Raw genomic sequence first — 26390 nt, 5'->3', positions numbered from 1 at the left:
TTGGGATACACATACACGTTTTTCTCTTTTCGTCTGCTGATGTTATAAATTAGTAGGTTTTAAAATAGTGAATCACCTTTGCTTTCCTAGCATCAATTCTCCCTGCTAATGATGTTTTATTTTCATTAATATACTGTTGGATTTGGTTAGCCACTATTTTATTTAGGGATCTTCATATCTATATCTATATTCATAAGTATGAATTATGTTACTTATATTGGTCTATTTTTGGAATGAATATTATAGTAGTCTCATAAAATGAACTGCATGTTTTAAGGTTTGCATTTTTTGAAACAACTTATTTAAAGAAGGAATTAACTGTTCCTTGACAGTTTGGTAGAACACACCTACAAAGCAAGCTAACCATATTTTGCTTTGTTGTGCTGTGCTTTTATTTAAATAAGGAGTGTCAATTTATTTAACATATGTGGATTTATACAAATGATCTATTCTTCTGCCAAGTTGGCATTTGTATATTTCTAGGAATGTATTTCAACTAAGTTTTCAAATTTTTATGCATAACTAGGTCTTCAAGTTTATTACTGCATAATTATTGATAATATTCTTATGTTATTATCATTTAAAATCTCTATCTTATCTGTGATTATGTTCCCTTTTAGCTCCGTGCTTAGTTTTTGCATCTTTTACTTTTTTCACTGAATCAGCTTTGCTAGTGGTCTATCTAAATAATATTTTAATATAACAGCTTTTGATTCTGTGCTCTTTTCTGTGATATTTCTATGTGTTTTGTTGTGAACTTCCTGTTTATTAATACTTCCCATTTTTTCTACTTCCACCTCCTTAATTTAACGCAGGTGTTATTTCCTGATTGTATCCAATGAACAGGAAATTTAGTTAAATGTATATTTTTGAGAGTTTCAGAGGCAGCCCTTGGAAGAATCAAAGATCCTTCTGTGGGACGACATTGTAGGAATGTCGGCTGGCTTCATACTCCAGCTTCACCACTTTTTGGCCGTGTAATTCCTAGTAGATGTCTCAGTCTCCCTGGGTCTATGTTTCCTCATTTGGAAACTGAAATTAAAAAGGTGTCTGCTTCTTCGGGCAACTGTGGGGTTGAAATGAATTAATAGACCTTGACGGGCTTAGAACAGTACCTGTACATACTGATGCTCAATAAATGTCAGAAAATGAGGAGGAGGAGGCAGTTGTTGGTCATGATTAATATTAATATTAATTATTAATCAGCTCTCAAACATCGGAAGGAGACCCTCCTTACAGCTCTCCCTGTGCACTCACCAGCACCTGTGTTCTCTCTCCTCTTTCTAGATCCACAACTAGATTATATTTTCCAGGTCTTGTGTCTAAGTGGACCACATAACTCATTCTTATCAGTGGGGTGTGAGACAAGGTGAGATGTGAAATATCAAGCTCAAAGCCATTAAATGTGGGTGTGCCTTTCCCCACCAGCTCGCTTTCCCCCTTCACCAGGTGACTTCAGGAGAGGATGAGGCCCTAGAATTTGGTGGAAATTGAAATATATTCAATGATTATAGGGCATTTTAGCTCATCTATTTCATCTTGAATGAGTTTTAGTAAATTGTGGTTTTGAGGACCTGGTCCATTTCTTCTAAGCTGTTGAATTAATGAGCATAAGATTGTCTATTGTTTTCCCTTGTTATTTTTTTTAACGGCTGAAGGATATATAGCGATATCCCCTATTTCATTCCTAATACCATTGATTAATTTTTTAAAGATAAAAGTTCTCAAGTCATAATCCTGCTTAAAATAATGAAATGGATCTCCATTACCTACATGATAAAATGTCAAATCCAAGCACTCCATCCAGGGCACCTCCCAACCTCACGTGTCTTTCTTACTAGCTTCACCTTTCATCAGCCTCCCTTGCCTTTTGCAACCAGATACCCTTATGGATTCTCCTGCTCTGGGCCTGTAACACACCACTTCCTCAGCCTGCCAACCTCTACCTCGACATTTTCCTTGAGGATTCATCTTGCTGTTGCTTCCTTGAAGAAGTCTAGAGGCAGAAGAAGCGGAAAAGGTGAGTCACCATAGGGCAGCAACTTACGTGATTAGTATCTGTTTCCCTGTTTCATCACCACACTTCTCAAATCTTGTCCTGCAATATTGTATCAGTGGCATTGTTTTCTTTCTTTGAGGAGGTAGATGATGACACCATCATCATTTAATTTGTGTGTGTGTGTGCACTAGGGTCTGTGTTTAAAGGGTTTTTTTTAAAAAAATACAGTTTGAAAAAAATAGGTAACCAACAAAGACCTACTGTAAAGAAAAATAGATAAATGAATAAATGAATAAATAAATAAATAAATGAAATAGGAAAGAAAATCCAGTTGGATTTTAACCCTATAAAGGAGGCACTACCAACATTCTTACTTCATGGCTGAGGAGGTGAGGCTCAGAGCGTTAGCTTCTCCCAGGTAGTGTGTTGGGTCCATTTGCTCCTCCGAATCCTCCCCACTCACCGTTCCTCCCTCTCTGCCCTTGGCTTCCACTGGACTTTGCCCAATAGGGAGCTTTGACAGGAGACCAAGGCATCCTCCCGGTGTCCTCTCTGGGAAGCCCTTTTGCCTGGCTTCTCTCAAGGTGACCAGTCTTCAAGATTCGCCACCTGCAGTCTGGTCCCTGCTCCCTCCCTTTCTCTTTTCAGGCCTCGGCTTGGCAACAGCTCTTCTGCTACAAGCCCTGGTTTGCTGAGCCCTGCCTTGTGGTTCTCCTACACCAAACCTTTGTAAATAATCCCTGAGTGAAGAAATCCTCCTCAAATGTCCCGATTTCCAATGTGCCACGTTGGAACAGGACAGAATAGAGCCCATGGAAAAACTGGGAATTCTATTCAGGGAGCAGGCTTTCCCACGCTGCTTCCCACACACGTTTCCCAGGCTCCCGCCACAGGAGCAGACTGCTGGTCCCACAGCCCGCCGGCGTAGGTCGCTGAGCTACCGCACGGGCTCAGCATCCCTTCTGGGTGAAGAGGGAGATGTCACCAAACCAAAACAAATATCACTGGCTACAATTCCTATTCCTTCTTGGCACTTTTTTTTTTTTTTTTTAAGGGTTTTAAGACCTAAAGCCTGGTACTAAATAACTTGTGTAACAGTAAACCTAAAACAAAGGAATTCAACTTTCCAGCTAATTTTGGGGGGAACGTAAATGTCATTCAGATGCAAAATACTCACAAATGAAATGTATGATAGGAAAGGTGTTAAGATTGTCAGAGTCTAGGTATTGTGAGGTTATAAGACATGCGCAAGAGAAAGGACTCCTTTCAGAAATGAACTGTGGTGTGGATGATTCTAGAAACAGTTGTGGAGTGAGCAGTGAGAACAAGGCATGACCCGCCCCACCTGTTCCAGTGTTGATAGCTCCTTTAAGAAACGAATATTTTCCTCTTTTAAGAAACTCCTATATGTATTTTTTTGCACTCCATCAGGTGTTTTCATATGCTTTGTCTCACTTAATCTAAAGGAGAGCTTTAGGAAGCAGGTGCTATTGCACCTATTTATAGAGAAACAAAGAGAGCTAAGAGAGAGGGATGGCTCACTTCGGGGCATGGAGCTACAGAGTGGATGAGCCATTTTCAAATCCAGGTTTTCTGAGAGTGTATCTTCTTTAGCCAGAAACAGAAGAATGTGAGTTCCAGGAGAAATAAAGATCTAAGGAAACCCATTATAAGACAGATCGTAATTACATTTCTCTGCCACGAGACAAAGATCTTCCTGAAACATAAACTACGTGAACCACTGATTAAAAACGTAGTTCGTACGACAGTTGGTAGGTCATCCTGCAACCCTCACCAGGAGCTTTACTGGACGGCAGAGCAGAGGACGTCGAGCCGTCCACCCGCGTGAGCAAATCCTACGGCCGCTTCTCGTTACGTGAGTCACGTGTTCGGAAACTAGCAGGTGCCCATTCACAGGTAATAATGTGAGCTGCTTGTACAGAGGAGCAGGGGCTTTGCTCTGTACCTTAAGGAGAATTACGTAGGACAAATGCTTTTAGACAGACACTCCATTTGTTCCCGAGAAAAACTGTAGACACCTAGGTGCGGGATGGTTTCATAGTGTTACCAGTCTATCGTTCTCCTCTGTCACCAGCGCTTTTCTTCTTAAAACAAGTCTCTCTGTCTTAGTGCCCCATCAGCCAGTGGACTTAAGTACCTATTTCATCTTCATCGTGATTCTGCTTGCTCGAGTTCTAATGCTGAAGTTACGCGCTTGTATCTATTGTCTCCTCCGCATGAATATCTCCTCCTGTTCTCGCTCATTCTCAAGCTGAAAACTAGGCTGTGCTCTATCATATCTAAAGTAAAACAAAAGGGAAAAGAAAACCTCCTGAGATTCTGCACGCCCTTCTCCTCTGTACGTCTTTGCTTCCCATTGCAGCAAAAGCCTTAATTTTCTCTTATGAGGGTTTTCTTTTTCATTTTTTTTAAAACTGAAGTACAGTTGATATACAATATCACATAATTTACAGGTGTACAATGTAGTGATTCACGATTTTTGAAGGTTATATTCCATTTATAGTTACTACAGAATACTGGGTATTTTCCCCGTGTTGCACAATACATCCTTGTAGCTTATTTATTTTATACATAGGATTTTTCTGCCCCTATCTTGCCCCTCCTCCTTCTCTCTCCTCATTGGTAACCACTAGTTTCTTCTCTATATCTGTGATTCTGTTTTTTTTAGTTCTATTTTTTAGATGGTATAAGACATACCATACAGTACTTGTCTTTGTCTGACTTACTGCACTGTGTATAGTAAGGATCTGACCCTCTCACGCTGTGCTTTTTTTCAGTCTCCTGTACCTGCTTCTCCTCCTCTTTTCAGTCCCAATGGCTCACTCCTTGGACCCCGTAGCTTTGTCCACCTAGTCTCATCCTTAGGTGTTCTTATCCAACATCTTTGCTTTAATACCATTATGTGCTGGTGACTCCCCGAGTTATTCCCCAACTCCATTCTCCCCTGAACTCCAGTTGTCCAAATGTGACTGTCTACTTTCCATCTCCATGTGCACATCTGAGACATGTCTTTTTATTTTTGCGGTACGCGGGCCTCTCCCTGTTGTGGCCTCTCCCGTTGCGGAGCACAGGCTCCGGACGCGCAGGCTCAGCGGCCACGGCTCACGGGCCCAGCCGCTCCGCGGCACGTGGGATCCTCCCGGACCGGGGCACGAACCCGTGTCCCCTGCCTCGGCAGGCGGACTCTCAACCACTGCGCCACCAGGGAAGCCCTGAGACATGTCTTGATGTGACATGATTGAGAAGGCTCCCATTACCTCCCATTCCAAACCAGTTCTTCTCTCCATCTTCCCTGCTCAGTAGATGGTCCATCCACTGTTGGCCAAAAGCTCAGGCCCAAGACCATGGAGTTTTCCTTGGTTCTTTTTTCTCATACTCCACCTTCATTCAATCCATTGGCAAGGTTTTCCAGCCTTGGCTTTGAAACATACACAAACCAGAACCTGTCTTGCTCTCCCACCCATGTCTCCTCCCACATGACTTACTGGCATCTGTCACCTGGTTACCATGGCACCCTCCCAACTTGTCTGCCTGCTTCCACCCATTCTTCCTGTGATGTCTTTTTACAACATCCAAAGTGATCTTTTTAAACATAATCATCCTACTTACTCCCCTGTTCAAGATCTCCGATGCCTTGTCATCAACTTCGGGATAAAATCCAAACTCATCACGATGGTCTTCAAGACTTGAAATCACCTGGGCCCTTCCACAAACCTCAGCCACCTGGTCACCTCACCCAGACCCCTCCCTCCTGCCCACGACCACCTGCCCCACAACAGGAGTTCACTGCGCTCCTCTCATGTGCCAAGCCTGCTCCGGAGACAGTCATTTAGATTTGAGTGGGGGATACAGGTGGACACATGTACATGTAAAGGCAGGTGGTGTTGTCTGCTGTGAAGGAAATAGCAGAGACAAGAACCCAGAGGGACAGGAAAAGACTCAGGTGAGAAGATGGAATCGGGGTGCAGATCTGCCAGGAATGCATGAGGAGCCCTGAGAAGACATGAAGGGAAAACCAGTTCACTGTGTAGAGTGGGCGGGTCTCTTCCTGATGGGCAGGTGGCAGCAAGGCTGTCCCTCTTAGATTGTGTAAAGCCCCAGGTTCTGGGAAAAGTGTAGATGAGGGAAGAAGTCCTTATGAGAAGGAAATGCTAGGTCATAGATAGTTTGTCAGGTGACTTCACGCCTTCACCAGATGATGCTGTCTGTTTTTTTAGGAAGAGACTGGAGTATCACAAAATCCACAAAACTCACAATAAATAGAGTCAGTATTTCCTCCAAGAGTAGGAATCCTCCTTTGAAAGACTGGTAATTACGATCATGAAATCCCCACATATTTTTCAGGTCTCCTACTAGTTAGTAGCTTTTTAAAAAATGTATTATTTTTAGCTCCATATCTGACTCATGGATTTTGATTGCTTTTTGTTAATCAGAGCCCCACTTCATTCTCAACTGAATATCAAAAATAAAATAAACAGAATAGGTTTATGTGCTCCTCTTCAGTCTCGTTCCTGTGAAATTAAATAATGTCATCTAAAGCCAATCTACTTTCAAAGGAGTTCTTCCAAATAAATAATGTTTTGGAAGTATTTGATTCTTAAAAAATAATTTCTTAAACAAATAACCGCTCCAGTCTGTATATGTTTTACCTATAGGTGTTTCAAATTTTTTTTAATAATATAGATTATTAATTTTGACACACAATTATAATTTTTATCCATATCTAGGATATTTTTTGTCTGAATTTTAGTAGATCTTATCTTTTTTGTGGTTCAGAGAGAGTAGATGAGAAAGAAAGGTTTATAAAATTCACAAATCTGAGATATCAAGCTTATTCATTCAACAATATTTACTAAGCAACACTTGTGTTCCAGGCACTGTTATAAACCAAAATTGCACAAAGCTTATATGTTCTTCTTACAAAATAATGCATCCATTTCTTGAGCAGAAAGATAAGTAATAGATAGCTTAGATACATAAATAGATATGTAAATGTATGTTGTATAGATGGATGGATGGATGGATGGATGGATGGATGGATGGATGGATAAATAGGTAGATAGATAGACTCCCCCCCCATATACTCTTTTCATTCTCCACTGCTTTCAGCACCTATAGTTTGATTATGAACCCAAGGAAAATTCTGTATATTACAATGAGATGCACAAAGACATATGGAATTCAACAAACTAGGTAATTAGAGGGGCCCGCAGAGGTCTACAGAGCTGAAGAAGGTCTGGCAGTCCCTCTGGGGGACTGCCAGCTGTTGTGCACTGTCTGATCACGTTAGACAAGTGTGGGAGTGCATGTGAAACAGAGTGGGTCAAAGAAGGGCTCCCAAAGAAGTGGTGTGATTTCAAGGAAGGGCCATGTCCCCGTAATTGAGTTCGGTGTATGGGGCGAAGAGCGTGGAAGTGAAATCTCTCTTTCAGCTGTAAGCATATGTAGTGAGATGAATAGTGTCCCCGCAGAATTCATGGAGCCTCAGAACAGGACCTTGCTGGAAATTAGGTCTTTGCAGATGTAAATAAGTTAAGGATCTTGAGATGAGATCATCCTGAATTTAGGATGGGTCCTAAGTCCATTGATGGTGGCCTGAAGGTAACAAGAGAGGACACACACAGAGGCAGAGAAGAAGGAATGAGAGGAAGAGGCAGCTTTGGAGTGTTGCGTCCTCAAGCCTAGATGCGTCCAGAGCCACCAGAAGCTGGAAGAGACATGGAGTAGATTTTCTTCTGGAGTCTTCACGGGGATTCTGACTTGTGGTCTCCAGACTGTGAGAGAATAAAGATCTGCTGTTTAAAGACACCAGTTTTGCGATAATTTATTAAGGCAGCCCTAGGAAAATAATTCAGCAGTTCAAAAAAGTAAGACTTTTATCCCCCCTCTCTGGTTGAACACGGAGAGGTATGGTTTGAATAGATCTTGATAGTTGGAAACTGGGAGAAGCAGGGCCTGTTTTAGTTTCTTACAAATACAGTAAATCACTGTCTGACCTTCAGAGAGTTTTATAACCTCTCTAGGTTTCAATTTCCTCATCGTTTTCATAAGAATAATAGTACCAACCTCACATGGTCTGCCTCCAGAGCCCTCACCTAACTGGCATGCTGTTTTCTGTCTCTCTGATTAATCATCTCCAGTAGAACCACATGGAGGTGGGGGTCAGTTTGCCAAAAGAAAGGGATGCTATTCCAGGAAAGAGGCAAGCAAAACAGTAGATGTTAGCTGAATGCCATAAATACCAACTTTTTGATAAATGAAATAACCTAATATGTGTATTTAGAATATCTGGACATGTTAATAACATAAAGATACGTGAGTAATAATTATTATGTTTAAGAGAACACACACATATGCATAATTTGTGAGAATGTATCTATTTTAATTATTTATGGCTTTAAAAAATTGTCTGCTAAATATACACTCTTCTTAACAATTTGTCCTTGTGTTAACGCCACAGATATTCACGTTGCCAAGGTTGAAAACAGGAGTTTGGGTAAAACCAGGATGGGCTAAAGCTCTTGGTGGTGACCCCAGGATGGTGTCCAGAAGGAAGGGGAGGTAGTGAGGGGGGTAGGGGGCGAGGGGCTTTGCCCTCAGAAGAGAACTTGGAGGCGGTAGGATGAGGCATGTGGAAAGGTGGCTTTGAAATTCTGACCTAAGGAGAAGAATCGAGTAGCCTGAGTTTTCCTGCAGGACAATGTGCGTGGTTGATTGATTTCATCCTCTTTGTGGACCAGTTGGTTAATATGTCTACCTTCATGTGACCTCAGCAGGGCACTCCAAGTTTTGTTTTGTTTTTCTTTGTTTGTTTCTATTGCTTGAAAACTGGGAATCATCTGACATATGAGAAATTGTGTCTTTTCACCAGTGTGGAAAAACATGGTATTCCCGAGTTTTCCGTGCTGACCACAGGCTAAAACTTGTTTGGCAGTCGAGTAGCCACACCCGCTTCTGAGGGTCAGAAAGTTTGCTACCAGTGCACCTACTCTTTTTAAAGGAAGCTGGGGCTTTGAATCCGCTGCCTGAGGGATATAATAAATAATAGAAAATGTCTCTCTCTTCTCCTTTTTTTTCTTATCATATTAAACAGACATCATGGAGTGCCCCAGTATCTGAGCTTCTCTTGTGTTTTTCTTCCTCCATTCTTTATATTTTGATCTTGTTAAATAATTTTGAGCTGCCCCTGACCCAGATGACCACAGTCAAGAGAGATGTTGGGGGTTTCACTGATGTTTCAGGCTGCTTTCCTTTTAAAGGATTGATCTCCTTTGATGGAGAAGGTCTTTGTCTCAAGTCTGCTCTCAAACACCTTTAAATAAATATTGTTTTGGATGTAGACACTGAAGCCTTTGTTGATAGTATTCAGTGTATGTACAGATGGAATCAATAAATCAATGAGTGATGAATGAATGAACAGCCATCATTTTAAGCAAAAGGAGAGAGGGAAACCTAACTTTGCGGGTGAGGAGAGGGATGGTTTTGCAACAGGTCTCTTTGGCTAAGTGCGTGACTGTGTCAAAACAAAACAGCAGCCAAGGACACAGATGAGAGTAGTGGGTGTAGACCCATTGGTACACAGACCAGGGACTGGGGCGAGCCTTCTCCCCAGAAACAACTGGATAAATGCGTCCCTGAACAAAACCGGGTTCTGTTAGGAATCAAGAGTAGGGAGGAATGAGACTTAGATTTGGGGTAAATGGCTCTTTGCTATGCTTACCACAGGTGGTATTTTTAGAGTATAGAAGTTAAAGTTTCTTAGACACAGCTGTCATGTTTTTCTTTATGGTTTCCAGTTTCAGCGCCAGAGAGCCTTCTTGACACCCAAGATCCCCTGATACTTACATTCTAGGTTAGTGCTCATATGGTCTAAATTTTTATATTTAAATCTTGAGTTCATTTGGATGTCAGGTGAAAAGTAGAGATCTGTGTCCATCAGCGTCCTTAGTAAACAGGCTCTAGAGGTGCAGCCTGGGTTAAGACAGCCAGCGAGTGCGTGGAATCCCCCAGGGAGGAGGGAGCTGTTCCCAACCATCGCTCCATGTCAGTGATGGCTGGAGCTTTGGAAGAGGCAGAACAACATGGCCAAGGCACGGAGAGGGTGGACAAGAAATGCCTTGACCTTTCTTTCTTCCAATTCCCAGATCTGTCAGTGACTCCATGGCTAAACGTCATCTCAAGCCAGAGGTTGAGGCAGCCTTGATGACGCAGCCAAAGACTTCTCCCCCGAGGCACAGAGCAGGGCACAGCTGGGCAGAGGAGGGGTCTATGGTGAGTGAGAGGGATGTGGAATAACCAGCACAGCAACTGAATTTCCCCAATGCTCGTGTCCTTGTCCCCAGCGTCAGACAAAGTATCTGATTAGAATTTGGGGAGTGTGATTATTTGGGTTCGTAAATGGGTTCCTGGAAAACCTTTTTAAAGGCTGAGAAAATCCCATTGTTTTCCAGTCAACATCCTTGGTCCATTCATTAATCCATCCATTCATCAAAACACATTGATTCCGTCTATGTTCCTGCTGCCCCCTGAGACGGGCAGTGAGGACAGAAGTGAGACAGGCACCTCTCCTGCCCGTGGTCCAGGGATGAAACACACCAGTTGTATGCCATGAGAATCTCAGTGCGGACCTACGGGGGGCCACAGAAGGCTCACAGTGAGCCGGGGCAGGGAGTTCATGGGGACTTCCTTATCATGGCGTCCGGAAACAGCCACGGTGAGGAGGATGGGATGCAGATGCTGCCAGGACCTTGGAAATATCAGCACCACTCATGCTCTGAGATCAGCCTATATTTGCAGATGTTGTTGCCATACTTTATCTAAGGGCAGGTGCTTTCAGAAATGAATGAGCAGAGTTCTGGAAGAGGTTGCAGAGGCCAGAGCCATGCCCTGGAAGACACTGTGCAGATGGCATAGAAAGCATCCTCAAGAAATCACACAGAAGGCCATGCAGAGCAGCATAGCAAACGACTGGGTGTGAGCAGCCACAGGCTACGTTGCTTATGCTAAGCAATAACCTGAGATTCGGTCACTGAGAACTGATGTTAATATTAACCTAACAGCCTTTCATGCTCCTTAAATGTAATTGAGCCTCCACTCATTTCACTAAAAAAAAAAAAAAAAAAGAAGCTCAAAGTGCAAAATGAATATTTTGGTAATATCTAGTTTAGAAATATGAATTTGTGCATAGTTTAGAGCAAAAGATCCAATGAATAAATAAATGAGAATGAATAAATGCTGGCTGCTGTCCAAGTACAGAACAAAATTTAGCAGTCCTAATTTTTCTCCATTTTGTTTTTCAGAACCATAAGCCAGTTTTTATTTATTCAAAATATTTAACTTTTGGTGTAGGCATTAATTGCGTTAACCTAAGAAATTGTGTTTGAGGTGGAAAAGATTATTTAGAAATAGTTTGAAATTTATTCCCCAGAAAGGCAAGTTCAGGAAATAATTTCAAAAGCTAACATCTTTGTTCTGTTTGGAGTCTTTATTCAATTAACTTTTAATTAGTGGGTTAGAATTATTTTTAAAAAGGATAATTCATATAGTAAGTAAATTCCATCCTTCTTTTTTGAGGATACTGAGAAATGATGCTGTACCACATTTTTTGTGGTAAAGGATAGTTTGTTCTAGATCTGGTATGTTTACTCGGGGTGGAAGATTCCTGGGGCAAAATTTTACAGTGAAGCTTTTGGAGTCATTCTTCTTGGAGGAGAAGTGCTGGGAGGAATGCATGACTAATGCTCATGACAGGACCGTTTCCGGTGACAATTCCAAATGCAAAACTCGATAAAGCAAACAGCAACAAAAACAGGGCCAGAGAAAGTGAGAGTGTTCTTTTAGTGAACATAAACAAGATGCTACAAGAGACCTTTATAAATTGGATAAATTTGTCAAGTTACCTAGCCAATTTCCAGACACAAACAAATGGGTTTTAAATACATAGAAAAAAATATCGTGGGGGTACAATGTACAATGTGATTCAGCCCAGACAAGATCAAACCATCACTTAATGTAAAATGCACTGACAGTTATGGGGACCCATACGTATCTGATCAACGAAAGAATAAATCATGGCTCTCTTATGTATGACAATCATAATTATGATGCAAAAGGCACAATTTGATTTGATGATTTCATTAAGGTCTGCCTAGTTAAGGGTAAGTAATGATAAAAGCCAACTCAGAAGCACCATCCTTAGGGGATTAAATTGGTGTGAGGGAAGATTACAGAGAGCCAGTCGAATGTTTTAAAAAGCAAAAGCTCTCTGAGCTCTTCTTTTCATGGAAAAGCTTCTGAAAAGGACATGCTTCCATGGAACCTGGCTGGGTGCTGTGCGGTCCATGGTACTAGGCTGGGTGCTGTGCGGTCCATGGAATTAGGCTGGGTGCTGTGTAGAGGATGCTGAGAAAAACAAAAAAGTGAAGGCGCTGAGCCGCTCCTGAAAAGCTCCAGGAACAGCAGCAACAGAGCCAGCCCATTCTCCCAGTTCCTGCTTGTGCTGAAGCCCAGGAGACGGTATGCAGTGGGCACCCTTAGTTATAGCAAAATGCCATCTCATTCCTGAAGTGAGAGCTGGGTGAAGCGTTCACAGACACTCCTGATCCAGGTCAGGGGCAGGAGGAGCAGAGGTCAGGGAGGAGCTATGAATATAACTGAACAGGACCCTTTGGGTCCTTCCCAGGACAGAATCCCTGCCCCCATGTCCTCCACCTGACTCTTCTCTGTAGAGAAACTTTAGCCTCCAGGGCTTCCCCAATTTTCAAAAAATAAATTTAATCAGAGAAGTGAGAAAATGCAGAAAGAAGGGAAAACAGTCAAGCAAAGCAAAATAGAGTTTAACTATTAAACAAAGTCAAGGACACTTAGTTCCTCCTCAAGGGCTATAGATCATATTCTGAACCATGTCTGTTGAGCTGTTTTGTAGATACTGAAACCCTGCCAGGTGGAAGAAGTTAACTGTATGCTGTCCACAAGCTCATAGACCCCAGACAAGTTGGAACTAGAAGGTTAATGATGTTGACTCCCAATTACCTCACCACTAACCAATCAGAAGAATGTCCACAAGCTGATCATGAACCCAGCAACACCCTTCCTTCACCCTGTCTTTAAAAACCTTTCCCTGAATGCCATCAGGGAGTCTGGGTCTTTTGAGCATTAGCTGCCTGGATTCCTTGCTTGGTGCCCCGCAGTAAATGCCTCACTTTCCTTCACCATGGCCCGGTGTCCATAGGTTGGCTTTACAGCACTCAGGTGAGTGGACTTAAGTTTGGCTTGGTAACATGAAGACGAGACACATTCCCCAGTAGATGCTGAATGCTTTCGTCAAAATCAATTCATTTAGCAAGGAAAAGCTCCCCACGGGCACCACACGCTCTTTGAGGTTGTTAGTTCTCCTGCCTTTTCTGGATGGATTGATTTGGGTCACCTGCTGGGCCTGGAGAGCTCACACCTAAGTCTTGGCTGCAGACATACAGCATAGATTTCTTATCAATTTTGGGAGGACCACTGAGGGTTCCTCTTCCTGTAGCCAGACTGCTGAGCTGAACAACAAGAGAAAATGTGTGGGAGTCCCAGGCTGCACACACCTGTCTGAAAGCATGGGTGCAACACACACACTGTGATCATAATTATGTTCTAAACTATTTAATACACTTCAGAGTCCCAGTCAAAGCTATACGCACATATCCTACCAAAAGGTGATCTTCTCTTTTAAATGTCCAGGAAAGGAGCTACACAAGATGTTCAGAATGTTATTCATATGTAATTCATGTTTACAAGTTTCCTCCAAGAAAACAAATTGAAACAGAAACATTTCGATGACTATCTAACCACTTATTACCTGTTATCTCTGGGCTTATTAGTTTCATATAAAATAAACTCAACTCAACTCATTTTTTTTCCTTCTTTAATCTCTCCTCTCTTTAAGCATGCTGTGGACTGAACATGTCCCTTCAAAATTCCTAAGTTGAATCCCTAAAGCCTCAATGTGACCATACTTGGAGAGAGGGCCTTTAGGAGGCAATTAGGTTTAATGAATTCATAATGGTTGGGGCCTTAATCCAATAGGATGGGTGGCCTTATAAGAAGAGGAAGAGAGATTTCTATTTCCATGCTGGCACAAAGAAGAGGCCATGTGAGGACAGTGAGAAGGTGGCTGTCTGCAAGCCAGGAAGAGACCTCTCTGCAGACACTGACCATACTGATACCCAGAACTGTGAGAAAATGAATTTCTGTTGTTTAAGCCACCCAGTCTGTGGTATTTGTTATAGCAGCCAAGCAGACTAATACAAAACATAAGTGTTGTTTGCCCTGGTTCCTCTGTTCTTATCCTGCATGCTCCCAGGACACCTGGAGCTACTCCTGCAGTTGGGTATGTCCAGGGTACTGACCTCTCCTGTGACCCATGAGTATGTCTTCTTTCACTCCTGCAACTTTCCTTTACCTGCTACACCATGTTCTTAGGGCTTTTCCCCACTCAGCCTGCCCTTCTCCAATCTGGATTTCTTAGCCTGTCTCAAAAAGGTAATTTCTTAACTTTCCTCTATTTGTATTTCTTTTTCTGGATATAGTTCTTTTCTATGCTATACAGTTCCCATTTCCAAGTGTGCTGCATGAAAATGCTTCTCCATGAACACTGCGGGGCATACAGTTGACAGTGGTGTAGATACAGACTCAAGGTAGATTAAAAAGCCTCTGTCTTCACAATGCTTTGAACAAAGAACTCATCAGTTTTCCCCATGAGGATGGTAAAATCAAGAATGGAATCAAGGTGTATAACTTGATCTCTATAACAGATTGAACTGGACTGTAATGAATTGAATTTAAGGAGATGAAAAGAAAAACGGGGCCCAAAAGATTTCTTGAAACTCCATAAAAGAAATGGATGCAAAACTCAGAACAAGTGATAAGTCCTCAGAGCCTTCTCATGGGAAATTCTGCATTCATGGATTTGCATTAAGGTAAAACAACCAGGTGAATAGATTGAGGGAAAATGAGGATTTGGAAGGGTTGGGAGAAGATACCAACTCCCAGTCCTCGGGGCCAGGAGACACTTCCTTTCCTAGTCCACTCTTGGATGAACAAGGGCATCAGGGAGAGCAAAGCCAGAGCAGGTGGGCTCCCCGGCCTTGCTCAGTGTAACCACAGTGGTACATCCTCAGCATCCTGCTGCTAGGTAACTGCAGGTTGCCCTGTGTGGATTCTCTTTCCAAAAGGATTTGAATGTTGGCTGTAGAGTATTTGATATTAAAAATAAAATACAATTAAAAAATCTACTCATTTTAAATGATTTGAGGTGTAAAGAAAGGTATGCAGTAATAATCATAGCTAAGAGCTATTGGGCATTTCTGTCACTGTTCTATGTCCCTAGTTTGTATTACCTCATTGGAGCCTTGTAACAACCCAGTGAGGTGGGAGCTATTGTTATCCAGATTTTAGAGGTAAAGAGGCAGAGGCACAGAGAAGCAAACAAATGTGAGTGAGACCAGGCAGTGAGGAGTGGGCAGAGCTGGAGTTCCAAGGGTTCTTGTGCCCTAGAGCCCCTGCTCCTTAATACAACCTCAGTGTGACGAAGATGACCGTCTGTGCCGATTGTGGGCGGGGCAAGGTCTTCACTGAACCCTAAGGGCGATGCAACAAATAACTTCTCTCTCAGTACGTTCTGATTTCCCTACTCTGTCCTTCTATGGTGGTTTCCAGGAAAAGACTCAGCAGCAATGCCCTTATGGTTCTTTTCCTCTGTTTGCTTTCCTCTCTTGGTCATGTGGATCGTGATGTGTCACCAGGAAGACTTTTCTTGGCTGTTTGGAAGGATGCTTCATCTCCTCCTAGTTATCTGGACATCCCCCTGCTCCACTGGCCACACCAAGGAACATGGCGCCTTTTTGGTACCCAAATCCATGTCACCTTCCTTGTCCTTCAGTCTTTCCAGGGCAGCAGGGGTCCAGCTAGAGCCCAAGCCACCCCCAGCCTGGACTCGGAGATGTCTGTGTGACCACCTGCTGGCCAGGTGGTGGTCGCTAGGGGTGGCCCAAGGGGCTGTGCTGTCTCCTAAGACAGAACATGCCTTGGAGGAAGGGAGATGAAGAAGCTTAAGGGCCCCAAGAAGAAGACTCGGGCCCTGAGTACGAGGACCCCTCTTGACTAACCCAACAGCCGCTGTTGTGGTGGTTGAATTGTGTCCCCACCTCCCAGAAATGATATGTTGGAGTCCTAGCCCCCAGGACCTGTGTTGGACACAGGGTCCTTACAGAGGTAAATCCAGTTAAGACAAGGTCGTTAGGATGGCCCGGATCCAACATGGCGGGTATGTTGCAAAAGGGGGAAATTTGGACGCCCACACACAGAGAAGGCCACTTGAACATGGAGACAGAGGTCGATTGGGGTGATGCCTCTACAAGCCAAGGAACGCTGAAGATGGCCAGCAGGCCACCAGGTGCCAGGAGAGAAGCCTGCAGCAGACTAAGAAGGAACCGGCCTTTCACACACCTTGATCTCAGACTTCTGCTTCCAGAAGTGGGGGAAGAGCAGCTTCTGTTGTTGAAGCCGCCCAGTCTGTGGTGCTTTTTCAGGCAGCCCAAGCTGACTGAGGGCCCAGCCCTGACAAGCAGTACTGCTTTGGTGCTCAGGGGGAGAGTGACCCCGGCCGAGTGGGGAGGGAGGGGGCTCTCCTTGCTGTGACTGGAAGGTGGCGTGGCTCTGGTCCTTCCCAGACTCTGGGCCAGGTGCTGGCTCATGAGCAGCCCGGCCGGGAGCTTGTCTTGGGTGAGATGTGGGCCCAGCTGAGGTGGGAGGAGCAGGGCCTCAGAGGGGGTCCAGGCTGACTCTGGGCGCCATAATGCAGCTCCTGTGCACAGCCTCGAGGATGCAGTGGACACCTCTGCACAGGAGGGGGCGTGGGGGGGCAGGTGACACTGGACTGCCTCTTGCAAGCTCACATACGATGCCCACGGGGGTCCCCAGACCTAACGGGGGCCAGGAAGATGGGGGCTTCCTTCAGGGGCTGGATGTTTTTGGGAGCCCAGAGCCTACAGAGGGAAGTGACTTGTGAAAGCAGATTACAAACTTTGTTGTCTGTCTGCAGAGTAGTTGTATACAGAGGGTTTTGAGTCTGTCAGTTAACTAGCTTGTTCAGTGCTGGCACAGCCCACTGAGGGAGAGGTGTACAGTGCGAGGTCTCCAGGCTTTTAGGATGGGGGACATTGAACAATTGTGGAAGGAGCCCAGAATTGAAAGTCCAGAGACCTGCACTCCAGCCCATGAGTTTCCGGTGACTGAATTGGTCACACAGCCCCCTGGGCCTCGTTTACCCAGCTACACAGCGAGATCACTTCTGGTCTAACATTTCAGTTTTATCATACACTTGTTCTTCTCTGAGGTTGGAATCGAGGCACACCCAGAGACACATCTTTGTGTATCAGATGCAGATTACTAGCAAACAAAACGCCAAGAGTCCTGACCTGGGGAGGGAGTATTAACAAACATGGGGTCCAGCCAGGGCAGGGAAGTGATGGAGACGGCTCCAGAAGGAGCCCCCAGCTAGGAAAACTCCGTCACAGGACATCGCTGTCCCCAAACACTTAAATCCAGCAGGCCAGGTGCGTCATCACTAAAGCCTGTTGACAGGTGCTGGTGGAGATGGGGCTGGAATCCAAAAGTGGGGGTGGGTCACCAGGCGTGATCAGCACCTCCGAAATCCCCGCAGATTCTGGGGTCTTGCTTTGGATTTGAGCTGCATTGGAAATAGAAGCATTGTGGAGACAGGCATCACTTTTTAAGCTTACAATGAATTGCACTTCTTAGGGAGCCAGGTTGTGCTGTGCTAAATGACATGTCAGCACGTACCAGCAAATGTGATCAATAGTTTATGTGTCACCACAAATGCAAAGGAATAGCACCGCGCCTGGCTAATACGAGTCAGCCCAATACCTTCCTAAGCACGGGTTCCTAAATTAACATCTCACGCTGAATTTTTATCTAAACCCTTGGTTAAGGTTTCAATTTCCCTAACAAACAACCAGAAACCTCAAAGATCTTTCCCTCGTAGGCTGTGCTGGAAGTTTGATAAATGACGCCTCCTACCTGATTTTGCTCTGGCGTCAGAAATTCACATTTCAGTTTATCATCTGTCTCACCGGTGTCAGAGCTGACTTGTTGCTTGCTTGAGTGCTGCTTTGCCCTGTGCACCAGGAACAGCGTTTACAGCAGCAGACAGCAGGGCTGTGCTGCTCCTCCCGGTGACAGCGCTCGCGGGTCTTTAGAGACACCCTCCCACCACCGATAACCGAATTCTTTTTTTTTTTTTTTTTTTTTTTGGTACGCGGGCCTCTCACCGCTGTGGCCTCTCCCTTTTGCGGAGCACAGGCTCCGGACGCGCAGGCTCAGCGGCCACGGCTCACGGGCCCAGCCGCTCCGCGGCACGTGGGATCCTCCCGGACCGGGGCACGAACCCGTGTCCCCTGCATCGGCAGGCGGATTCTCAACCACTGCGCTACCAGGGAAACCCCCAAATTCTTATTGGTAGCAAATGTCAGCATAGAAGGCCTGCCGTGAAGCCCTTCCAATGCCCTCTTTCTCCCATCCCCGCAGCTGGACTAAGAGTTGAGAGGACCAGCCCCCTGCCAGCGTTCACAGGGTGTGAAGCAGGGGCAGGCAGGCAGCCTCCACTAATGGGCAGCGCGTGGGAGCTGGGGTCACAGGTGGCTCCAGAGGGGCCAGAAAAGGCAGGGGTCCGTCCCACCTGTGGTTGCCAAGCCAGGGCCAGGACCGGGGCCAGGGTTCAGGCAGGCGGACGGCCTCCAGGAAGCCTTTTGATCCATAGCATGTCCCCTCCTCCGGCAGATGTGTGTTCAGAGGCACCAGCCTCGGGTGGTTGGGTGATGCATGTGGATGGCGTGTCAAGAGCCAGGCAGAGGCCCCAGTGGCCCGGCAGGTGCTGGTCTCTGTTTCTGTGCCTCTCAAGAGCTGCTGTCTGCTTTCCCAGCCAGGAGCCGATCATCACCAACTTTAGACGTTTGCATCCCTTCGAGTCCGGCAGCTCCTTTCTGGGCAGCCAGGGCCCCCAGGCAGTGTTCTTTTTCCCCCTGCGGCCTGCGGGCCTGGCTGTGAGCGCAGCCACCTTACCTTGAACGGCCTGGGAGCAGCTCTGTGCAGGCGGTGCTGTGGGCCTGGTCCCGCGCCCCAGCCCGCCGGCAGCACAGCACCCACCAGGCCCCCGTGCACGGGGACCAGGGAGCATTTGCAAGGCCATCAAGGTCACAGTCCTGGGGTGGTGGCGGGTGCACCGACACAAAGTGAGTAGTGCCCGGGGGCGGGGAGAGGCCGACTCGCGCATTCATTCCTCAGGTCCCTTGGAGGCTGCCCAAGAACAGGCCCTGGGCCTGCTCTGCTCCCTTGCCGAGCGGTAGAGTCCTCACAGCCCGTGCTGGACCTGTGACCTTGTGTGGCATGTCAGTCCCTGTTTCAGACGCGGTGTGTGCTCCTTTGGTCCCGCCTCGGTGTGTACCATATGGCATCTGGCCAACCCCCCGCTCTATCTGTCCCTGGTGGGGAGGGGACCGGGACCTTCCACGGTGGCACAAGAAGTGTGCATGTAGGCCAGTAGCCCTGCATCAGCCGCAGGAGGGACCCACTGGCCCCGGGAGGCCAACGCTCACCGCAGGAGCTGACCTCGCTCTGTCTCGTCTCTATGGGAGAAGAGCATTGTCCCATCCAGGGCCTGGCTGCAAGCTTTTCCTCGGCAACTCTGGCACCGAGATGCAGTGGGCAGCCGTGCTTTACTCCTGGAGGCGGGCAACAGATGCCGCTTGCGCAACAGCTCCGCACAGGTGGGCAGTACACAACACGCGTGACCGGGCTTCGGGAGGGCTGGGGTCTGCCGTCGGGCCAAGGGAATGCATGGAGCTAGGGCTCTGCCTCCCAGCCCTCACTGAACATCCCTCCTGCCTGGAAGCACCTTCTGCAGGGCCCAAGCCCCTGAAGCGCCGGATCAGTGCCCTCATCCTGGCCCCGCTGTGGCCCGGCATCCGCCCCACCACCAGCGGGAGGCGGGCTCTGGGGGCGTAACCCACATACCAGGGGTGGGGCACATGGGAATCCGTGCCTCGCGCAGCATCCGGTGCAGCCTTGGGGCTCCCTAAATACCGTCTTCTCCCCCCTATTAAAATAGCTTTCTTTTGGTTTTCTGAGCATATAACTGATCCATGCTTATTGCAAAAAACGATTAAGCAATACCTTTGATAAACGTGGCTTACAAAAGTGGAATCGGTTGCAACGTTACCACCCTGAGGAAACCATCATTATCGTGAAGGCGACCATCTTTCCGCATCCCTCTTTATACAGGTTTCTCCTCTTTCGACATTTTTTTTTCATGCCTGGCTGTGGGGTGCGCAGAATCTGAGTTCCCTAACTAGGGACTGAACCCGTGCCCTCTGCACTGGGAGCACGGAGTCCTAACCACTGGACTGCCAGGGGAGTCCTACAATGGTTTTAAAACTGGGGAAGCAGCTTTGGCTCCAGGGGGTCCAGTGTGGAAGCAAGGGGGTGAGTATGCCGTCCCCGGGCTTGAGCTCAGGTCAGGCACCCTCCGTCAGTCCCTCCTGCCTCCTTCTGGCCCCCCACTCCCTTCCTGAGACCCTGAGCTCCTCCTCAGCATCTGAGTACAAAGAACAAGGACCCAGTGTTCCTTTCTAAGTGTAGGTCCTGAGCTGGGCACTGGTAAGGGAAGGGCTGGAGGGCCTCTCCTCTGAGTGCCCAGCTGGTGAAGCCCCAGGATTAGAGGAGCTCCTGCTGGGGCTCCAAGGAGGCCCCGCCCTCCCCAGTACCCCTCGGCACCGGTGTTGGTCGGTTTTGTTGTAGCTGCGTCCTGGTGTTAGGTTAAAGCAAGAGTGAGCATCCTTCTCTGACAGAACCTCTGCCAACGGGAGGCCATCCGTCTTGGCGGCGTCCGCACCGGAAGCACCTCCCTCCCTCTTAGCTGCCAGAAATATTCCTGTTCCAGCTCCCTGAGCTGCTGATTCATGGCTGGCCTTAGGGCGCCAGTCATGGCTGAACGCTGAGGGTTCAGACTTGAGAAGGTGTCCAGGTGGCCTTGGGAATTGTCCGCCATGAGTTCAGACCTATTATCTTGCGGTTTCACCCCAGGGCATTTGTGTCTACATAAATCTCACAAAACCAACTCCCTATAGGGACCAATATCTGTAATGATCGAGTTATGGTTTTACAGCTCTTATGGGTGGGTTCCTGGGAGACAGGCTGAGGAAGGGCTGTCTGCAGAGCTGTGTGCCCCGGGAGTGGGGCTCTAAGGTAGTGAGGGCGGCAGGACTGGCCGAGAGATGCTGATTCACAGGGTGGGTTCAGCTGAGCTCCAGGAGGGGAGCTGTCACCCCGGCTGGTCTCTCGAGTTACCGCAGCTGGAGGTGAGCCGGTGAGCCTTAGACCGTCCCCCAGGGGGCGCTGCCTTGGGCAGAGCAGCTGTTCTCTGCATCCGAGAGCATCATCAGGCATATTAGATTGCCAGGACCGCATAGCAAAGTACCACAGGACGCGTGGCTTAAACAGCTGACATTTATTGCCCGCAGGCTGGAGGCTGGAAGTCCAAGTTCAAGGTGTCAGAAGGGTTGGCTCCTTCTGAGGGCTGCGAGGACAGGGTATGTTCCAGACCCCTCTCCTTGGCCTGCAGTCTCTTTATCTTTCCTCTATGCACGTTTGTCTCTGGGTCCAAATTTCTCCTTTTTATAAGAATATCAGTCATATTGAATTAGGGCTGTGATATTGTGATTTATAATCGGAAATATATATTTGGTTTTCGTCCCTGATTCTTGCACAGAGCTCCTAGAACCCATGGAATTTCCTCAATGTTAAGAGCAACAAAGGTGTCTTTTGTTAGTGAGGTGACGTTTGGAAGCACCTAAGGATGGTTGCCAGGGGACCCAACCCTGTGATTGGAGGTTTGAAATTTTAGTCCCGCCCCCTGACTTCTGGGGAGGGAAGAGGAGCTGGAGGTTGAATTAGTCACCAATGGCCAATGATTTAATCAGTTATGCCTATGTAATGAAGCCTCCATAAAAATCCAAAGGGATCGGGTTGGAGACCTTCCAGGTGGGTGAACACCTGGGAGAGTGGTGCACCTGGAGAGAGCATGGGAGAGCCGTGTCCTTCCCCATACATCGGGGTCCCGCTTCAGTGTATATCAGCGGGCCTCAGCACTCCCCGGATGGCCTTTGCTTCCCTGTCAGAGATCCAATTTCTCTCACCTGACCAGAATGTGCCTTTCCAGAACGTTCCATTGACTTAGAAAATACCTGACTGCAGGAATGAGTTTCTGGAGAACCCCAAACCAAGCAGGGAGTGTCGCTGTGACTCGAGAACATCATTCAAAGACGTCAGAGCAATGCTTGTGTTACTGTAATTGTGGGCGTAGGAGACCTGAGTTTTGTTTGAGGCAGCAAGAGGGGACCTAGAAGCGGGACTCCCTCAGAGGGGAATCCTGGGAAGAGGGCCCAGCATAGAAGCACACGTGTCCGCGGAGGAAAGACGAATTCGCGGCACAGTGGGTGGGGGCCCCCCAAGGGGACTTACAACTTTGCCCTGGACTCTCCTTTTTGGGATGAAAGCAGGAAACATGGTAAATTTCTGGTTTTTCCCCAATGGGTGCATTTATTAATATAGTTAACATATGAACACAATTTATTGATAAGATATTAACAAGTACACTCTGAACATTTAAACAATACAGACATTAACCAGCACCTCCTGTGGTTTTGGCCGTCTTAAAAATCACACTTAACAGTGCTCACCACGACCATGAGGGCACCTCTCATGCGACGAAAATCTCCATGTGGTGCTGTTCATCGGCCTCAGGGCCTGGTCTGAAATAGGCCCTCAGTGCGCATTTATCATCGTCATTATTATTTTAAGAAATAGCGTGTTCTCAGTGAGCAGAGCCTGGGTCCTAATCTACCGTTCCAGTTCCTGACCCCCTTGTAGAGTAATGAACAGCAGTTGCGTTACACTTAGCTCTGTACTTGGCAAATCATAGAAGGACTGTGTCAGTCTCCTAATTGCTTGCTGGTTAAAGCTTCAGTTAAGTTGGGACAAGGTGATTCCTGGTATTTAGCCTGGTTCTCCTTGTAAAACCAGAAGAGCCGTCACCAGCCATCCCATCCCGTCCCAGGCACGCGGCAGCTCCGAGCGGACCTGACTGCAGCCACAAACGTGTACTAGTTGGTGCGAAGGTGATGACACGGAAGGAGCGCTCCACTTTAGGGAGATAGAATCGCATTTTGCACCACTAGGGTCATCAGAGCATTGCTCACCTGTCATCTCAGTTGATGCTCGTGAAAGCCCTGTGGGGAGATCAGGGGTCAGGAGCCTACTTGACTGAAAAGGAGCCTGGCACCACTGGGACACCTGACCTGCTGGCGTTTCAGGGCTTGTATGTGGTGTGACAGCCCAGGAGGCTGGCAGGACTCACTTGGTGTTCTTCCTTTCAAACTTTTATTTTTTTATTTAAAAGAAATTTTAAATTTTGTCTCTATTTTATTAACTGAAGTATAGTTGATTTACAAGATTGTTAGTTTCAGGTGTACAGCAAAGCAATTCAGTTAAACATATACATAAATCTATTCTTTTTAAGATTCTTTTCCATTATAGTTTATTGCTAGATATCGAGTACAGTTTCCTGTTCTATACAGGAGGACCTTGTTGGTTATCAATTTTATATATAGTAGTAGTATATGTTAATCACATATTAATCCCAAACTCCTAATTGATCCCTCCCCCCTTTCCTATTTGGTAACCATAAATTTGCCTTCTACGTCTGAAAAGTCTATTTCTGTTTTGTAAGTGCAAACTTTTTTATTTCTTTAAACGACCAATATCACTATCCCTGGAGTGAGATTAAAGGAAACAAAAACTTCTTTTAAAAATGTAATGTGATATTGTAATCACAGATCAAGGAAAAATCTTAAAGGCATTCAGCTCTTGCCATTTTCCTCCATACCTGAGCCTTATTTGTCCTAATAATAAGGCTAATATTATTATTAATATTAAAACCACCTGGGCTTCCCTGGTGACGCAGTGGTTAAGAATCCTCCTGCCAATGTGAGGGACACGGGTTCGAGCCCTGGTCCGGGAAGATCCCACGTGCCGCGGAGCAACTAAGCCAGTACGTCACAACTACAGAGCCTGCGCACCGCAACTACTGGAGCCCACATGCCAGAACTACTGAAGCCCGTGTGCCTAGGGCCCGTGTTCCACAACAAGAGAAGCCACTGCAATGAGAAGCCTGCGCACAGAAACGAAGACCCAGTGCAGCCAAAAATAAATAAATTAATTTTAAAAAACCCCAAACACCCATTTTCTTGAAATCACTTCCCTGACATTTACCGTCAATGGCTTAGTCCCCGGAGTCATCCAGTGGCTGTGAAATCCAAATCATCTGAACCGTCACAGAATGACAAGATTTCCAGTTTGAAGGTGCAGGTCTGAGAGTAACGCCCATCACGTCCACTCCCACTGGCTCTTACCTCCTGGACTGCAGGCCCCAAGCTGTCAGGAGGCATAATTAGCAGCAGGACTGCATGTGTTGGATGGGCCCGGGTACAGTGTTTCCCTCCACCCACACCCTCTTTGATGTCCTCTGCGTGATCACCTCATTGGTCCCCATAGAGACCTCTGTAGCCCTTTGGATTTTCAAAACTGTTCCACATACAGCTGATGGACTCAGGGACAACTCAGAAAATGTGTTTTGCAAACCTGCTCTGAGCTAGGAGTGTTACCGAGCCAAACTTGGGTCCGATCGCTTGAGTGCAATAAAGCCAGTCTACTGACGCCAGGTTGTGGTGAAGGAAAGCACAGTGTTTTTTTTTTGTTTGTTTGTTTTTTTTTTTTGGTGGTACGCGGGCCTCCCACTACCGTGGCCTCTCCCGTCGCGGAGCACAGGCTCCGGCCGCGCAGGCCCAGCGGCCACGGCCCACGGGCCCAGCCGCTCCGCGGCACGCGGGATCCTCCCGGACCGGGGCACGAACCCGCGTCCCCCGCATCCGCAGGCAGACTCTCAACCACTGCGCCACCAGGGAAGCCCGGAAAGCACAGTGTTTATTGCAGGCACCAGGCAAGGAGTTCAGGCAGCTATGCTCAGAAAGTCCAAATTCCCCAGCGGCTTTTGGGGAAAGGTTTTTAAACACAGTGAGGGAGAGGGTTGCCAAGTACCTGATCAACACGTGGACATTCTTCCGATTGGCTGGTGGTGAGGTAATCAGGCTAAGTGATCGGGAGTCAGAATCATCAGCCTTCTGGTTCCAACCGGTCTGGGGTCTACATGCTCGTGGGCAACATGTAGTTAACTTCTTCCTCCTGGTGGGAGTTTCACTATCTACAAAACAACTCAAAGGACACGGCTCAGAATATTATCTACAGCCCTTGAGGAGGAGTTAAGGGTCCTTAATCTTGTTTAATAGCTAAACTATTATTTTGTCTTATTTGACTGTTTTCCCTTCTTTCTGCATTTTCTCACTTCTCTGATTAAGTTCGCTCTTTGGAACTTGTAGAAGGCTTAGGAGGCTAAACTTTTTCTACAGACAAGAGGCAGGCAGAGGTATGAAGGGGGTGTGTCTGTCCCTGCAAAGGCCCCATGGGGTCCTGCTCCGTTACAGGAGCCGGGCAAGCTGAGGCAATAGGACAAGCAAGTTCTGCCCTCGTTCTCATGGGTGCACAGCCTGGGGGCGCAGGCTGGTGTGCATGTGGCTATGGAGTGGCTGAACGTCATCGCCAAACTGCTCACCCTGAGATACTGAACAAGCCTGGCCTGCAAGCTGCCAAGCACCATTAATACTCTTAAAGTAACATTTGTCTTATAAAGCACTCAGGGTCTGTGGGAGAAGGAGAACACGAATAAGAGATGGGGTGGAACGCGGGGATCCTCCGCTAGCTACGGACGTGTTAGTGGGTCTGCGTTAGCAGGTAGTGGGAACCTATATGCAGCAAATGGTCTGCTTGACGAGCTAGCCCTTTGGGAGGAGCGTGAGAAGTTAGAGCATCGATACTCAACACAGGACACTCAAGACAGCTGGGCGTAAAGGGTTCCGTTGTGTTTTATGGGGAAGAGGTTAGGCTCACAGATACTAACATGATGCTGGCTTCATGGACGCATGAGTAGCAGAGCTGTGCCAGGCAACCAGACACTCTTCTGGTGAGTTAATTTTCGCTACAAAGGAAGACTTCAAAAATCCAGGTGTGAACAGGTATATAGAGCTTCCTTTTTAGATGTAGTGTGGTTTGGAAGGACTAGTGGGCTTTGCAACTCAGAGGAACCAGCTCATGGGGAAGTCGAAAACACAGCTCCGGACATCTGTTCCCTTTGGATCAAAGT

General features: G+C 46.8%; 1 protein-coding gene across 3 annotated transcripts in view; it reads left to right on the top strand.

Moving 5' to 3' along the window:
- MED10 (mediator complex subunit 10) overlaps positions 1-26390 on the top strand; it is a 296180-nt gene that overhangs the window by 134286 nt on the left and 135504 nt on the right. For 2 of the 3 annotated variants that reach the window (XM_067030778.1, XM_067030777.1), the window contains exon 3: positions 1881-2020. In XM_067030778.1, the coding sequence (XP_066886879.1) occupies positions 1881-2020 (140 nt within the window). Of the gene's footprint in view, positions 1-1880; positions 2021-7587; positions 7825-26390 lie in introns of those variants that run through there. The other variant, XM_067030776.1, reaches the window with a different exon arrangement.

Source organism: Kogia breviceps, chromosome 4 (genome assembly GCF_026419965.1).
Source record: "Kogia breviceps isolate mKogBre1 chromosome 4, mKogBre1 haplotype 1, whole genome shotgun sequence".
NCBI classification, from domain to species: domain Eukaryota; kingdom Metazoa; phylum Chordata; class Mammalia; order Artiodactyla; family Physeteridae; genus Kogia; species Kogia breviceps.
Note: the sequence above shows the minus strand (reverse complement) of the source record. Positions and strands in the feature narration are given on the sequence as shown.